Consider the following 16500-nt stretch of genomic DNA (forward strand, 5'->3'; position numbering starts at 1 on the left):
TAGGTAAGTACCCGTTGTGAAATTGGGTTTAAATCTTATTTCACAGAAGTAAAAACCAAAAGTTTTACTTAAAACATTCCATCTTTGTCTTAAGCTTCCAATAAAAATAGAACATAAAATGTTAAGTTTATAAAATACGCAGTTTTATTAGCCTCCTGAACATTTTTAGTTTTTGCACTTACAGCTAGCTATCTATGTAATTATGAATCCCAATGACATGTGGAAAATGCAAAAAAAAGAGGAAATGAAAAGGAAAAAGGACGAAGGAATAATATGGTTAGTTTGAAAAAAAATTTAATTACTAGAATGTCAATTGATGATGAATCGTCGCCAAAGTCTGTAAAACCAAAGCTGAATAATAAAAGAAAAAATATAAACACTCACCATTTTTCCTCTCCCCCCTCTAATTTTATATCAGGAATATTAGGAATCTTTTTATTCAAATAAGCTGACGATATTTTAAGTAGTGCCTAAAAGAAAAATTTCTCTCAATCAATTAAATTGTCGAATATCTATAAATCGTCATATTAAACAAATTCTTACTTCCGAATAGGACTTTTCTATTGCCGATCTTTTTATAATAAATGTTCTAATATCTTCCAATAGATCGCACTCGTGTTGATTCTTTAAAATCAGTTTGTTGATTTGTTCCGAGTGGAGATTCTTCAAAAATTTCGCGTAATTGCCCTGTAACAAAATAAATACTTATTAAAACTTTAGATACATGGTAGCAATGGGTTCTATAACGCAAACTTTTGCATTTTCCTCTGTTATGGATATGAACTAATCCTAAACATACCATTTGGTGCGCCATGAGAGAAAAATGTTTATCGTACTAAAAAAAAATCTGTTCTATTATACCAGCTTATGAAAAATAATCTTTAATTCAGATAAATGAATCTTATCGGACATCTTCAGTTGAAGATAAACTGATAAATAGTTTCCTATTATTCTCGATTAATCGTGATTACTTTCCAATAATCGTTTATGTATGAACGAAATATACAGAGTCGAGAAACTCTTATGTCTATCTAACCTATTTTACTTCTAAGATAGGGATTTTCAATTAGATTTGTACCTTTTTCAATCTTATATATTTAAAAAATTGATGATTTCCATTCCGAGTCTGTTCAGGCGTTCTACCCAACCGATTTGCTTAATTTTTTTTTTTTTTTAATGAAAGGTATTGACGCACAGATCAGCCATCAACCATCGGATTTCATCTAATTTTCAACATTCTCAAGTTATACTCAAATGCGATTTCCCCATGTACATTACTTATGGGAGCTTTTCACATACACACGTTCTATCCTCAATATCTCAGGTTCTATTCAAGATAGAGACTTCGTTTTGGTTTAAGAACACTCGCTGAAACACCTTCTTTCTTTTGAGTTTTTGAAAATCTAAATCGGTTGAGTTGGAGAGGAGCTAGGCGCGGACATTCAATGTGGAGTTTTGGATTTTTGTAGGTTTTTGGCAATTTTTCTACATTCAAAGATCTATATCTCAGGTTCTAATATAGCTACAGAGTTGGTTTTGGTTTAAGAACACTCGCTGAAACACCTTCTTTCTTTTGAGTTTTTGAACACTTGAATCGGTTGAGTTGGAGAGGAGCTAGGCGCGGACATTCAATGTGAAGCTATGGATTTTTGTAGGTTTTTGGTAATTTTTCTACATTCAAAGATCTATATCTCAGGTTCTAATATAGCTACAGAGTTCGTTTTGGTTTAAGAACACTCGCTGAAACACTTTCTTTCTTTTGAGTTTTTGAACACTCAAATCGGTTGAGTTGGAGAGGAGCTAGGCGCGGACATTCAATGTGAAGCTATGGATTTTTGTAGGTTTTTGGCAATTTTTCTACATTCAAAGATCTATATCTCAGGTTCTAATATAGCTACATAGTTCGTTTTGGTTTAAGAACACTCGCTGAAGCACCTTCTTCCTTTTGAGTTTTTGAACACTTAAATCGGTTGAGTTGGAGAGGAGCTAAGCGCGGACATTCAATGTGGAGTTATGGATTTTTGTAGGTTTTTGGTAATTTTTCTACATTCAAAGATCTATATCTCAGGTTCTAATATAGCTACAGAGTTCGTTTTGGTTTAAGAACACTCGCTGAAACACCTTCTTCCTTTTGAGTTTTTCAACACTTGAATCGGTTGAGTTGGAGAGGAGCTAGGCGCGGACATTCAATGTGGAGTTATGGATTTTCGTAGGTTTTTGACAATTTTTCTACATTCAAAGATCTATATCTCAAGTTCTAATATAGCTACAGAGTTCGTTTTGGTTTAAGAACACTCGCTGAAACACCTTCTTTCTTTTGAGTTTTCCAACACTTGAATCGGTTGAGTTGGAGAGGAGCTAGGCGCGGACATTCAATGTGGAGTTATGGATTTTCGTAGGTTTTTGACAATTTTTCTACATTCAAAGATCTATATCTCAAGTTCTAATATAGCTACAGAGTTCGTTTTGGTTTAAGAACACTCGCTGAAACATCTTCTTCCTTTTGAGTTTTTCAACACTTGAATCGGTTGAGTTGGAGAGGAGCTAGGCGCGGACATTCAATGTGGAGTTATGGATTTTCGTAGGTTTTTGACAATTTTTCTACATTCAAAGATCTATATCTCAGGTTCCAATATAGCTACAAAGTTCGTTTTGGTTTAAGAACACTCGCTGAAACATCTTCTTCCTTTTGAGTTTTTCAACACTTGAATCGGTTGAGTTGGAGAGGAGCTAGGCGCGGACATTCAATGTGGAGTTATGGATTTTCGTAGGTTTTTGACAATTTTTCTACATTCAAAGATCTATATCTCAAGTTCTAATATAGCTACAGAGTTCGTTTTGGTTTAAGAACACTCGCTGAAACACCTTCTTTCTTTTGAGTTTTCCAACACTTGAATCGGTTGAGTTGGAGAGGAGCTAGGCGCGGACATTCAATGTGGAGTTATGGATTTTCGTAGGTTTTTGACAATTTTTCTACATTCAAAGATCTATATCTCAAGTTCTAATATAGCTACAGAGTTCGTTTTGGTTTAAGAACACTCGCTGAAGCACCTTCTTTCTTTTGAGTTTTTGAACACTTAAATCGGTTGAGTTGGAGAGGAGCTAGGCGCGGACATTCAATGTGGAGTTTTGGATTTTTGTAGGTTTTTGGCAATTTTTCTACATTCAAAGATCTATATCTCAGGTTCTAATATAGCTACAGAGTTCGTTTTGGTTTAAGAACACTCGCTGAAACACCTTCTTCCTTTTGAGTTTTTCAACACTTGAATCGGTTGAGTTGGAGAGGAGCTAGGCGCGGACATTCAATGTGGAGTTTTGGATTTTTGTAGGTTTTTGGCAATTTTTCTACATTCAAAGATCTATATCTCAGGTTCTAATATAGCTACAGAGTTGGTTTTGGTTTAAGAACACTCGCTGAAACACCTTCTTCCTTTTGAGTTTTTCAACACTTGAATCGGTTGAGTTGGAGAGGAGCTAGGCGCGGACATTCAATGTGGAGCTATGGATTTTTGTAGGTTTTTGGCAATTTTTCTACATTCAAAGATCTAATATAGCTACAGAGTTCATTCTTTTCTATTATAATGATTTTTGAAACTTATTTAAAGGATTCGATGCGAACGAAGCCGCGGGTAAAAGCTAGTTTACGTTAACAGTGTTCTTTATATTTTCGTCAAAATTGTGAGAATGTTGTGGTAAGTAGCATCAGAAATATGCATTCTTGTTTGTTTTAATTTTTTTGTATATTTGCAAGTAAAAAGACTCTACAAAACATTTTCGTTTGTTGTCTTAAAGTTTATTTCATGATTTTTTAGTAATGCCTTGTAACAGTTATAGTAATAATACTAATTTTTTAATAAATAATTTAAAATTATATATATAAAATGCTTAATACGTAAAGACGCGGTTTTCTCTATCACCACCAGCCCCAACCAACTGGTAAATACCCCTTGGTCTCCAGGTTATAGTAAGAGAGTTGGGTCGCGGTGTGTGGAAATGGGTGATTATGGGTGAGGAAAAAGTGAAAACATATATTTCTGTTCTTTTCCAACGCATGAGGACGTCTAAATAGATCTCAAAATTTTTGGAATGGTTTAGAAAACTCTAAACTATTATAATCGATTTAGAACGTTCTAAAAAGTTGTAGAAATTTTTCAAACGATCTAGAAAGTGTCAAAATAAGTGCAATTTATTATGATCGATTTAGAATGTTCGAGAACGCTCTATAAATTTCCCAAAAGATCGATAAAAGTTCTAGAATAATCTAGAAAATTCCAAAATAAATGACTTTTATAATGATCGATTAAGAGCGTTCGAAAACGTTCTAGAAATTTCCCGAATACTTTGAAAAGTTCCAAAGTGAGTGCAATTCATTTTAATCGATTTAAAATATTCGAGAAACTTCTAGAAATTTTTGGATTGATCTGGAAAGTTAATCAGTTTACTCTATTAGATATACTCTATATACACCGCGTGTTTAATCTGCCCAATTCGCTCTTCCGTGGCTCCATTTTAGACTACTCAACGGTGGAGTAAGGAACATAAAGGATATAAAAATGAACGAGAAAAAGAGGACATCGACATTCTAGGTATTATACTTCTCATCAAACGATTTCTAGTTAATTCAGATTTTAAAAATCTGTCTCATTTCCAAAGCTGCACAGGACCGTAAAAATTCTACGGCTGTATCCAAACGGCTAACATCGAACAAATATCCAATGCGTCTACCACGGAATATGTTAATCAAAAGAATTCTAAAAATCAAATCTTAACTTAACCGGATTGGAAGAAGACAAATACTAAAATTGTCCGATTGGTAGTAATCAACTCAGTGAATGGACACGTTTAAGGACGCAGAGTATTATGATGGATATTTTCTTCTTTTCTAGAACTCCTTATGTCCTTTCGAGCATCTGAGTATTGTTATTTCAGTTTTCAGTCTACCTTCATCCATTTTTTCCAATTTGCGATAGATGGGACTGATATTAAAAAGACGAAAATAATAATAAAAAATTCTAATCGTTTCTTTGTCTTTCTTCTTAAATTTATTTAAGAAACTGCTAATACAAACGAACGTCATCTTAATGAAAACCACAGGGTCGGATTAAGCTATAGGCTTGGGGGGCTATAGCCCCGGGACTCAGATCGAAGAGGGCCCCATCATTTGGAAATCATTCTGTATTTTTTGATGTGTTGATACCACGAATCTAACGTATTGATATTATTTTGTGAATTTTTCCGAGTTTTCGAATTCCTTAAGGGGGCCCCGTCATTATTTTAGCCCCGGGCCTTATAAATCTTAATCCGACCCTGGAAAACCAAGATGATTTTCTATTATAACATACCATCACTTATTTAGTAAATTCTTTTGACCCTCTTACGATCATCATTGGCCCAAAAGCAATATCTATTACGAAACACAATTTGATGACAGACTTTGGCTCTATTCGATCTTCTGAGGCTCCATTTGAGACTTCGTTGACAGTGGGGCGAGGAAGAAATAAAAATGAACGATAAATATTGAAAATCTGCCTCTTGCGGTTATAAAACTTAAGCGAGTTCCAGATACTCAATTGAGAAGGAGAGTTTGAACAAACAATTTGCAAAATTCAAAGTTATTTACTGTACTTATTACTTTAATTCTCCAAATACATCGTCACCAAGTGTGAGAAAAAAATAACAGACTACTGACATGATTTTGAACGTTTCCATCTCAATTAATCGTAAGTCCATAAAAGTTTGATATTGATTTGATAAGATATAAATTGAAATAGTTTCCCATAATTGGTAAGTAGTTTAAATAAAAACTATGAAAATTAAAATCAGTATCATGAAGTTAGATGATAAATAGGAGGTTAAATATTAGTTTTTTTTTAAAAAAAAGCATGGTAAAGTTTTGCCCCTGGAACTGGGTGAGAAAAGCATGTGAAAAATGAATCGAAAAAGAAAGTTTAATATAAAAATTATAACCTATAAATAGTGACCGTTATTTGACATACTTTCGCATAGAATGGTGTGCATTTGTGCTGGTACTTATATAAAACACTATAAACGCTTATAGCACATAACCCAAATGTGACAAGCAATTTATCAACTCCTAATCTGAGCAATGTAATGAATAGAAATAAATAAGGCCAACCTTTCTTGGTGGCGGCTGCATCGTTTGCTCCGTGTTACACAATTTCGAAGGGCAATCATTCACAACGCGTTCACTACAACTTCCGTCGTCGTAGCTGAAACTCCCGACGTCGCCATCAACTCCACTAAAGGCACCAGCGAAACTTCTATCGATTATGTGACTTGTGATAGGCGAAGTATGGGGGGTTGATGTAACGACGGCGCCCGAACTCTCCACCACCGCTTCCGAGGACGACACAAATCCAAACCGCCACCTAAAATGATAATATGGAAAGAAACGTTGATAAATCCTCTGAAATATCCCTTGATCTTAGATTTTTATGAAATCTATTCAAATTTTTCGATAGTTCTCACTAAAGGTGGTGTTTTTTAACCAAATATACGAGGGATGTTTGACGAGAAAACGACTTTCACCAAGGTATTAATTTACGTATGGAAACAAAAAGTAATCGGGGGGACTCAAATCACGTCCATCACCATAACAAATTTGTCACATGGTTCTTTCCGTTGGAATTAGTATTTCATACGCAAAAGAAAAGCTTTACTAATAAAAATTCAGAAGAAAAAAGTCCAAAGTGGACCAAATAACGAAAATTATGATTTCGGAATCAATCAAACTCCATTATTTAAAATGATGAATCCATATTTGAAGTATGCGTTCGTGATAGCAAGTTGAGTATCTTCTGTTATGATTTGGAAATCCATATCACCACATCGTGGAAGGTATGATTAATGCTGGAAAGCACCTTGATGAGCTTCAAAATAACACCCCAAACGAAATAGTAATCGCTGAATCAAAAAACTCTTTTCTTGTAGTGAGTCAATCCACTTTCTAATCATTTTCCTTTTTTTAAACAAAAGTTCCTTGAATGTTTTGGTATAAAAATTTCTCTAATTTCAGAATTGTCCGTCACCTACCTTTTTTGGGCCAAATATTCATTTTTCTTTCGAAGGTATTGAGTTTATCTTAATCAAGTTTTGTTAGATTCATAGTTTCTTCTACATAAATTACTGTTGTCCTTATTGCTGTTCTGTAGATTATCATTTTAGTACGTCTACTGATTTTTCTACATAGCATTAGAAGCCGGAATTTATGGTAGCCTGCTGGATCCTTCGAGTAATAAATAAAAACAATATTTGTTTTGAAATGGATGACCAATAGTTGTGTGATATGAAGAGGACACCCAGATATTTAAAACAGTTTTGTCCCACATTATTGCCAAACTTTAATTGATAGTAAATCAAGACGAACAGAAGCAGTAAGCACCTGAAAGGGCTAGACAATAAAATAGTGATGTGTTTTAATTTGGTTGAATCGAAAGTCGTTTAAAAGATTTCCTAGTTAAGTCAACTTCACTAAGATTAGGCTCGTATTAGCTCAATGGTCACATTTTTATATAGGGAAGATCGTGAAATGTCTAAATATTATGTGGAAAGTTCACTAATCGTAAATCAGCCTCCTATCACCACGCATTTTACTTTTAGAAGCAAAAGAAACTCCCTCGTATGTATTGCTACCTGTCCAAACAGTAAAACGAATTTTTTGGTAAAATTGAGATTGAATCAATAAACGGAAGGCTGCACAGTATCATTGCCAATTGAATGCTTTGGGTGAATTAGGGTACAAGTGGAAAATTTTAACTAAGTTTAATAATGATTTTAAATTAATTATTCTTTAAAACAACCGTAGAAAAGTGTATGAGGATGGTTGCTACTGAAAGATAACTGAAATTTTCATTTTATCTAGAAAAAACTTCGATCAAAGTAAATATAATTCATATTTTTTGCAAAAAAAGACTACGAATTTTTGGCGGGTGTTTAGATCGCATCTACCAAAAAATTGATACTAGAAAAAATTATAAATAATGGAACGTATTTAAAAATAGGGAGAATATCTACAAAAAATTAACATAAGTAGCGTGCAGGACATTTATGAAAGTCGGGTGTAAATTCCTATAAAACCGAAGATTTTACAAAGAAAATGGTGCATGCTTAGATTACTAATAGCTTCGACGTTGCCAAGTTTCACCTTACAGCTACTTATATTTTTATCGACAAATAAGATACTTTCAAACTAAAGATCTTTTTTAACTTTAAGGATCCTATGGGCCAAAAGACATTCCTTCTTCTGTAATAAATTCCACCAAAAATGTGTCGCATCACTCTTAAAAATGACCACATTGCTTACAAAATCATCGTCAGTGGAATATTAAAATTGTTACACTTCTACAAACTAACAAAAATAGAAAAAATAAGGCAAGAGAAGTATCAATCAGTTTAATTTTCAAAAAAAAAAAATTTAAAGAAATGTTAATTGGATTTTGCTTATCAGTTTTTGCTCAGCATATATCGAGAGTACACGGTACACGGTTTGTGTTTTATTGGGCATTTTTAAATTAATATTGTCTATAGAGGAGCGTATAAACAGACATTTAAATTGAACAAAGGAATAAATTGTGTCCCAGGTAGTTGCGAGATATCGAGAGATATTATAAAAGGCCAGTGTGCATGGTCGACCTTCGGCAACTACATCTGCAGATCATAGAATTTTGAAACAGCAAGCTTTACGAAGAAGACAGCTTCGAAAAGATTTACCTGAAGCGCGAAATGTAAGAGTAACTTCACAAACCGTGAAAAACTTTTTAGAGTTAGATCCTGATTAACTGACACTGCTCTTCAACTGACCAGGAAACACCGTGTAGCTAGGAGATTAGAAGAAGAGCATACGAACAGGAATGTAAATTGAGGTAATATAATTTTCACGAACGAGTCCAAATTTGGTTTCTGTACCTCAGATCGGAGTATACCTGTTTACAGAAGACCTTCAAAAACTTTATATATGCCCCAGTTTAATATGTAAAGGAAGTTTTTTTGGATCTATTAACGATTTATGGTGATTTTGCTTGGAAAATACTCGTTTCGAATATGCCGTGCTTTTCTCACATAATGATACTATCCGACCATGCTGTGCCATAGACAAAACATAGAGTATTTTGGTAAATCCACCTTGTAATGAAAGTTATCATTATCTCCGGCTGATTATTTCAGTAAAACAATTCTACAGCTTTCACGAAATATATGTGGTATCCAATTTTAATCTTGGTTTGCAATAGGAAATCCAGAATGATGAAAATTGCACTTTTTAAAGAATCTACGATGGGTCTTTGCAAATATATACTCTGTACAAACATAATAAAAACGATCATAACTTTGTTTGCACTTTCTACTAGACATTTTAACAAAATTTGAAACGAGTCAGTCCAAATTTAAGTGGGGTATATGACAGAAAATATTTGTTTGAAGGAAAAAAAATGTGACGTAATAGAGTATTTCTACACAACACTTTTAGGTTAGTGTATTCTGCTCTAAATTATTAGAAGAATTATTTTATTGATTTTAACAATATAGAAATCTAATGACTGCAGCACAATTTTCAGTTATACATTCATATATCTCTTGGCATTTAAAAAAGGTATCTAATATTCACTTACCTCTTTTTCCTAAATTTCATAAATTGATAATGTAACTAATATTTTTGATTGTCAAAGTGACAGGTAACAATCTCTGAAATCTTGATTATTGTAAAATAACTTCTAATCATATAGCTTGTACTGATATAACTACTTTATAAAATAAACCAAAGTTCTCCCAAGCACGGATTCTAATGGAGTTATAATAAATATAGTGATTCATAAAAACACACACAAACACATATTGAGGTTTTGGATAAATTGGTTGAAATATAATGGTGTAATCAAATAATGCATTGTGGTATTAGGATTATCACCTGTTTGAATATCAAAAATTGTTTTTTCCTCATCTTGATATATTCGAATGGACACTTCTCTGTAACTTTTGAAGAAAGCTTACCTTAACCTAACTTTATCAGATTTATTGTGCAGAACTCGATTTTAATCATAATTTTTGTGAGAAAGTTTTATCAACTAATTTAAAAATTCAATCGTACTCTCAGGATTTTTTGGTTTCCCTTTGTGACCGAGCAACGAACCCACAAACCACCTATTTTATGGACGTTTTACACAGATGGTCCGGCCATGTGAGAGCACTAGGTGGTATAAATTTCTTTACAGAGTTCCTCATAAGTTGACGATTACTTCATCTTTTGAAGATAGCTTATTAAACTCATTCTATCTTCTATAAAAATTGATAATGGAATTAGCTTGCAGTAACGTGTAAATTTTGAACAAAGTATTTTACAAGTAACCAGGAGAAAGTTATCATTTTTATTTGTAAAGTTTTATCCTCTTATCTTGTCAAACCAATTGCATTATATTCTATTTTTTCGGTGTCGACATTTCTAATAATTTCTGTTATTAAACTCACAATTAAAAACTATAAGCTTTACAGTTTATTTATTAACTTAAGAACAATTTGCAATTCAATTTTATTTAAAACAAAAATTATTAAACTGAGTAAAAATATAGCAAAAAAATTAACACACTTTTTATTAACTATTTTACATTTGCATGGGTTCATGTTCATCTTCTCTTTTACGTTTCAAACTCCCTAATATTTCAAAGTCCATTTCATTACCATTATTTGAAGGTGTCAATTGCAAATTTTGTGTAATCTCTATTTTTGGTTTTAGTATGGTTTTCTGAGGTTGGTTAGTAATGACTTTAGTCACTGCTTTTGGTATTGTAACTGTTTGTTTTGCAATAGTTGGAGTTGACCGTTTGAGAAACTGAATGTTTGTTTTTGGAGTAATTTTCAATGTTGGAGTACCAGGCATTCCAAAATTAGGCCTTGAAGATTTCTTCATACTTCTTAGGGTATAATTGCATGATGATAAACAATATCTATCAGGTGGCAATCGCAAACCACAGTGGGGTTTGACTTGTGGTAAGACAGAGTAATTTTTAACGTGTGCCAATTCCATCAAGACTTCCCTTGGTGGAGGAGTAGTGAATGTAGATTCGCAGGTTAATTGCAAAGCCAAACGAACATCATCAACACCCAGAAATTTCTGTTTTGAATTATTTGTATACATACGAGCTTCTTCTAAAATAGAAGTGGCATACCTGTTAATAGAAATGATTTTGAAATAAAAAAAACTATTTTTCATAGAAAATGTTTTCTTGTACTACCTGTAAACAAATTCTGTGAGTTGAACTATTGTTTTAGGCTCGTAGTCAGTGATACCCATTTCCTTCATTATCGCCATTATAACTTGTCCATCTTTCGGTATATGTTTAGTTTGAGGTGTTTTGGCTTTGTCTTTATCAGCCATTCCAATACCTTCTGTCAATGCCTATCTAAACTTATTAAAAATCTGTTTATATAAAATATCAACAGTTTCTCACAATTTCCATTGCATTGACAATTATGACATAATCTAGAGAGCCCTCTATATCTTTAACCAACGATTTGTCAAATAAATATCTATGGAACAATATATAATATTTCAAAATATCATTACTGAGACAATCTTATCTTATATCCAATTATGTGAACCAGATTAGAGAACAAAGATGTGAAAGGAACTCAGAAATATTGTAGAATTCAACCTAATACTTGAGCAATGAAATATGTTGAAGCTTAAATTTTATGGAATACCATGGAGCACACATACGAGTGGCACGTCAATATCGGTGGTAGTCTTTGGTAGTTGTCAATTGTCATCATTTAAACATAACCTAAATTATCTTTAACTATCTTCTCACTAATTTACTTGTATGATTTGAATTTGGATTTTAGTGTAGTTTGAAAAGAATTCTAAAAAATGTCAATAGATTTTGGCGATTTGGATAATGATAAAAATATCCAAGAAAAGTTGACAAATCTTCACAATAGTGTGGAAAAAATTGAAATAATGCTTGAAAAACTTCGCACTGCAGACATTTATGAACAGTTATCTCTAAAACAAAAAGTTGATTATGATCTCTTTATAGCATACACCTTAAATACATTGTATTGGCTCTATTTGCGAATTAAAAATGAAGATCCAAATAAAAATGACGTAAAAAATCAATTAAATAGGGTTAAGGAATACATGCTTAAAGCCAAACAGGTATTTCAAACTGAACCATTTATTTTCTATTCTTTATACTATCAATGATACCTACATGTTATCAATTATTTCATTATATTCATATTTTTTATCAATTGAGTATAATGAAAATTTATATATTTCTATATCTTATGTTATAGGCGAACGAAAGAAATACTATTAGACCTAAATTAAATCAAGCAGTGGCCGGGAGATTCATAAAACATGGAATTAGTTACAAAGATGGTGAAAATGTACCAGCCCTTAATAAAAAAATTAAATTTCAAGATTGAGAAAGTTTTTAAAAATAATTTAATCCAGAATTTATAATTATGGAAAATGTAAATAGAAATTTGATGGTATAAATATAAAATACATTTTTAAAATTGGGAGTAATAAATTTAAAAAGCATTTGTACAAAACAAAATCATGAATAAACATTTATTAAAATATTTTCAATATTTAATTAATAAAGTATTAAAATTAAATCTCATGAGAGATACCCCCCATTATATTAAGATTAATTGTCTGAATTGTAAACAGAAAGTTGGATAATTTTGTTACCTTATTATAAACACTATTATTTCTTTTTCATTTTCATATACGCCCTCTAGATGTGGGATTAAAATTCTGAAAATGATTTCCATGTGGACCACTTTTATTATAATTTGAATTTGTAATATAATCCGCTACTGAGATATTGCAGACGGCCGTTTTTAGTTGTCCACCCTATACATACATATAATTCTAGAAAAAAATTAATCACTCATCGGTATGAGTGTTTAATTTTTTTCTTTGTGCTTATGCAGAAAGGCCTTTTCCTACACAATCTACTATTAGTTGCATCATTCAAAAATTTGAAAATGTAATTGTATTCAAAAATGTACAAAATGCAAAATTAGTAATCTGTCATAGGTCATAGGTGACACTAATAAAATTTGGCTAAAGAAAAATGTGTACTTAAGTAATAGAACTGCTTGGAATAATGGTTACCATTACTTTAACATACCAACAAATCTTGATTTATATGAAATTTTTATTGAAAACCAAATGAAAAATGAACATTTTGTGACAAACATTGTTTATAAATGAATTTATGTTTGTAATATATTGTGCATTTAAGATGTCTCTCAAGATATAAAATAAATATTTGAGAATTGCTATAAGGAGTGGATATTCTCAAAAAAATAAGTTTGGACGAGTAATTCTTCTGGATTGATGGTATATAGATATTTGGAACTTTTACAAAATCAAATTTCCAAAAAAAAATCACTTTTCCACAATAGGTAAACGTGATGTTCAAAATTTAAAAAAAGAAACTTTTAATAATTGGATTATGTGTGATCAAGTTGTATCCCAAATTTATATCCAAATGATTTTCCACTATGGGATTATTTAAAACAAAATTTTTATTGCCACAGTTTTGAAAGAAGCTATAGATTCACCGCACTACCAAATAATTAAGGATGACCAGTTATTCTTTGTGGGTGTAACATTTCTAATATCGCTAAGTATAATAGTTTTGATAATATTATCAAAATGTGGCACATGATTTCCATATCTCTATTCATTATATTGACACAGAAAAGTAACTGGTTACATTGTATCTCTAAATACCTTAATAGATTAAAAAATGATAACTTTTGAACTGTAAACCTTGACATCCTATTGAATAAGTTTAATTCACACAAGAAAATATACAGAGACTAAGTATGGTTTTTTATTAAGTTTCTACTTATAATTACACGTTATTATATTTTATTTTCATTCTTCCATAAGAAAAAGAAAACTACTTCGTTAGACCATCTTGATAAATCTCCGTCTGTTATAATTTTATTGTATTACGTGACAGGTAAATACATTCTTTTCTTAACTTTGCTTCATTGTTTGTTTGTTGTGAGTCCGCAATTTTGATACTGACTACACTGTTTACACCAACACTCACAATTACACTGTCTGACAGCGTTTCCATAACCCAGTTTCAGAACCACAGCTAAAGTAATCCGGGTTAATCCATAGAGATATTACCAATGTAATATCTCTATGGGTTAATCTCCAAACATTCAGATCGAGTTAACCCGATCATAGTTTCCGAAAACTGCTACTATAAGATCACTCTTAAGTGCTTTTTGGGAAACCATGATGTCGGAAAAACATTGACAGAATAATGATTGATTTTATAGAAAAATCGTATACCGTCAGCTTCGTTTCTATTTCTACTACCAGAGTTTATTATTAAAATAGCATTATAATATATTTGATAGCAAGTAGTTTATATTGTTTCTCTTTAGTTTGTCATTAGACTTCTGGTGGTATGAATAGTAACTGATTCCTTAGTGATGGTATATTACTCTGTAAGAGAAGTAATGTTTATTCTTCAAAAATATACTATATACTACTAAATTATTAACCAAAGATAGTAAATATAAAATATAAAATAAAAATAATATAAAATATTAAATAGAGCTGGTCTACAGTCTCTTTATTCTTTTCCAATCATGTCTTCTTTAACCTAACTAAAGTGAAATTTTTTTACTATAATTTTGGTAGCTACAGAAACCAATTTCACTGTGGCTGGAATTGTTATCAGTGTTGCCACAATTTGAAAGTTGAATGTAAAAATTGAACTAGAAAATGTACTAGATTGTACCAACTTCAAACAAATTTAATAAAATTATAGAAAGATGTATAAACATAAGTTTAAATTAAATTTTTTTTCCAAAAATGTTATAGACTGTGTCAATTATTATTTTAAGGATGAAAAATTTATATAAAGTTTACCGATAAAATTAGCAATGCAGTACAAAAATCTCACGATCTAAATATAAATCAACTTGGCTCTGTTTTCTAATTATTGTTACAATCTAGTACAATTTCTAGTTTATTTTATTAAACGAAAATATAACATAACTTTATATGTGCGAACGCAGGGAAAATGTATTAGAAAAAAGGAAAAATGTACTAGCGTATAAAATACACTAAAATGTACTAAAATTGTACAATTGTACTAGCTCTGGCAACACTGATTGTCATTCCAACACGTGCTTATACGAATAGGACAATGGAATGATGAATGTAAAATAGAATTTTCATTTTCTTTACTTATTAGTCCAGGAGCCTGTCAATCTAAAAACACCTCTCAACCGTGCGAGAAACATTTATTCTAGATTATATTCATTGACTATAATAATTCTATTTCTCTAAAATGAGTTCGGTGTCAATGGATTTTTAACTTGTTTGTTGGATATTTCCGGCCGTTTCTCAGCTCGTAAACCAAGTTAATCTTAAAGTAGATATTAAAACGAATAAAATACAAAGAATCATGTTACGTACGTCGTCACACACTTTAAAAAAAGGCTTGCTTTACTCGATTTTTTTAATAATTAAATTAAACATTTTTCCGACTTTGCAAATCCACACAAACCTCGCATTTTCAATTCCTATACTTTTGAAATTCACTCGTGTTTTAAATCTATCGCACACAATTAGATTTGCGTTTTTTTAATGCACCATTTCTATATGATTGAACACACAATTATACAGTGACAGTCTTATTCAAGTATGTACTTGAGTCTTGTGAATACTATTAACAACATATTTGTTTTTAAAATTCTAGCTTTTGCTAATTTGAAGCAACTCCTTTGTTGTGGGAATCTTTTTAGGAATATTTACTCTTATGTTTCGTAAATGTTAATATCTCATCTTTTTCAAAATTGGTATTGAAAATTTTGACTAAATTTGGCGGAATGCTTGGTAGGAGCTGATAGGTGAACAATTTTTTAAACGATTCCATAGTCGCATCTTTGTGGTAATCAGGACAGGATTAGGAAATGTTTTTAATGGATACGGCGTGTGTATCAAACCAATGTTACATAATAACGCTGTAATTAAAACGGTTTAGTGGATTTTTGATAAAAAAGGTCTTCGATTCATCCTTTTAGGGTTGTACTTTTTGTAGACAAAAGGTGTATAATGTTTATTAGACTCTAGATCTGTGTATATGAATAATAAACAAACAAAACTCTGGCTTGTACTTGAATAAATAAAGTGCAGATCGCAATAGACAAACGAAAATATGTTGCAGTACTTTTATTGTTGGATGTACTTTCGAAATTATTTTGAATTATTGAGACCCACCTTATAAATAAACAGAAATAAGCAATATAACCTACAACATATTTTCATACTCATTATTGATATAATTAGAGAAAAAGCCTTGAGATTATTCCCTGACATGTGTCTGTGTATCTATTTTGTACTTCATTAAACCTGAACAGTAGTTAGTATAACGTTAGTTTTTCTACACATACAAAAACATTGATAACTTTCTGACCTACATCTACTTACAATCTGTA

The 16500-nt window shown here is 31.5% G+C and overlaps 3 protein-coding genes across 7 annotated transcripts in view; 1 reads left to right on the forward strand and 2 right to left on the reverse strand.

Annotated features, from left to right (window-relative positions):
* The window catches only part of LOC130897138 (protein nervous wreck), a 34914-nt gene extending 25137 nt beyond the window's left edge, over positions 1-9777 (reverse strand). For 2 of the 5 annotated variants that reach the window (XM_057805771.1, XM_057805774.1), the window contains exons 1-4: positions 9627-9777; positions 6137-6389; positions 544-687; positions 385-470 (exon numbers count right to left, since the gene is read on the reverse strand). In XM_057805771.1, coding sequence (XP_057661754.1) covers positions 385-470; positions 544-687; positions 6137-6389; positions 9627-9646 — 503 coding nt within the window. In that variant the 5' untranslated portion in view covers positions 9647-9777. Of the gene's footprint in view, positions 1-384; positions 471-543; positions 688-799; positions 819-6136; positions 6390-9626 lie in introns of those variants that run through there. The other 3 variants (XM_057805772.1, XM_057805776.1, XM_057805775.1) reach the window with 2 other exon arrangements.
* Positions 9778-10584: 807 nt separating this feature from the next.
* Positions 10585-11754, reverse strand: LOC130897145 (transcription initiation factor TFIID subunit 9). The gene is made up of 2 exons (XM_057805812.1): positions 11244-11754; positions 10585-11177 (listed from the first exon to the last, which is right to left on the reverse strand). The coding sequence occupies exons 1-2, from the start codon at positions 11384-11386 to the stop codon at positions 10613-10615; spliced, it is 708 nt and encodes a 235-aa protein (XP_057661795.1). The 5' UTR covers positions 11387-11754; the 3' UTR covers positions 10585-10612.
* Positions 11755-11773: 19 nt separating this feature from the next.
* LOC130897149 (nuclear nucleic acid-binding protein C1D-like) lies at positions 11774-12850 on the forward strand. Its single transcript, XM_057805815.1, has 2 exons — positions 11774-12166; positions 12307-12850. Exons 1-2 carry the CDS (start codon positions 11879-11881, stop codon positions 12436-12438), a joined length of 420 nt encoding a protein of 139 aa, XP_057661798.1. The 5' UTR covers positions 11774-11878; the 3' UTR covers positions 12439-12850.
* Positions 12851-16500: the final 3650 nt, after the last annotated feature.

Source organism: Diorhabda carinulata, chromosome 8 (assembly GCF_026250575.1).
Source record: "Diorhabda carinulata isolate Delta chromosome 8, icDioCari1.1, whole genome shotgun sequence".
NCBI lineage: Eukaryota > Metazoa > Arthropoda > Insecta > Coleoptera > Chrysomelidae > Diorhabda > Diorhabda carinulata.

Coding starts and splice junctions, on each gene's coding strand:
- LOC130897145 (XM_057805812.1), bottom strand. CDS start 11,386: ATGGCTGATAAAGACAAAGCCAAAACACCTCAAACTAAACATATACCG. Junction 11,178..11,243: donor CTCACAGAATTTGTTTACAG/GTAGTACAAGAA, acceptor TTCTATTAACAG/GTATGCCACTTCTATTTTAG.
- LOC130897149 (XM_057805815.1), top strand. CDS start 11,879: ATGTCAATAGATTTTGGCGATTTGGATAATGATAAAAATATCCAAGAA. Junction 12,167..12,306: donor ACATGCTTAAAGCCAAACAG/GTATTTCAAACT, acceptor CTTATGTTATAG/GCGAACGAAAGAAATACTAT.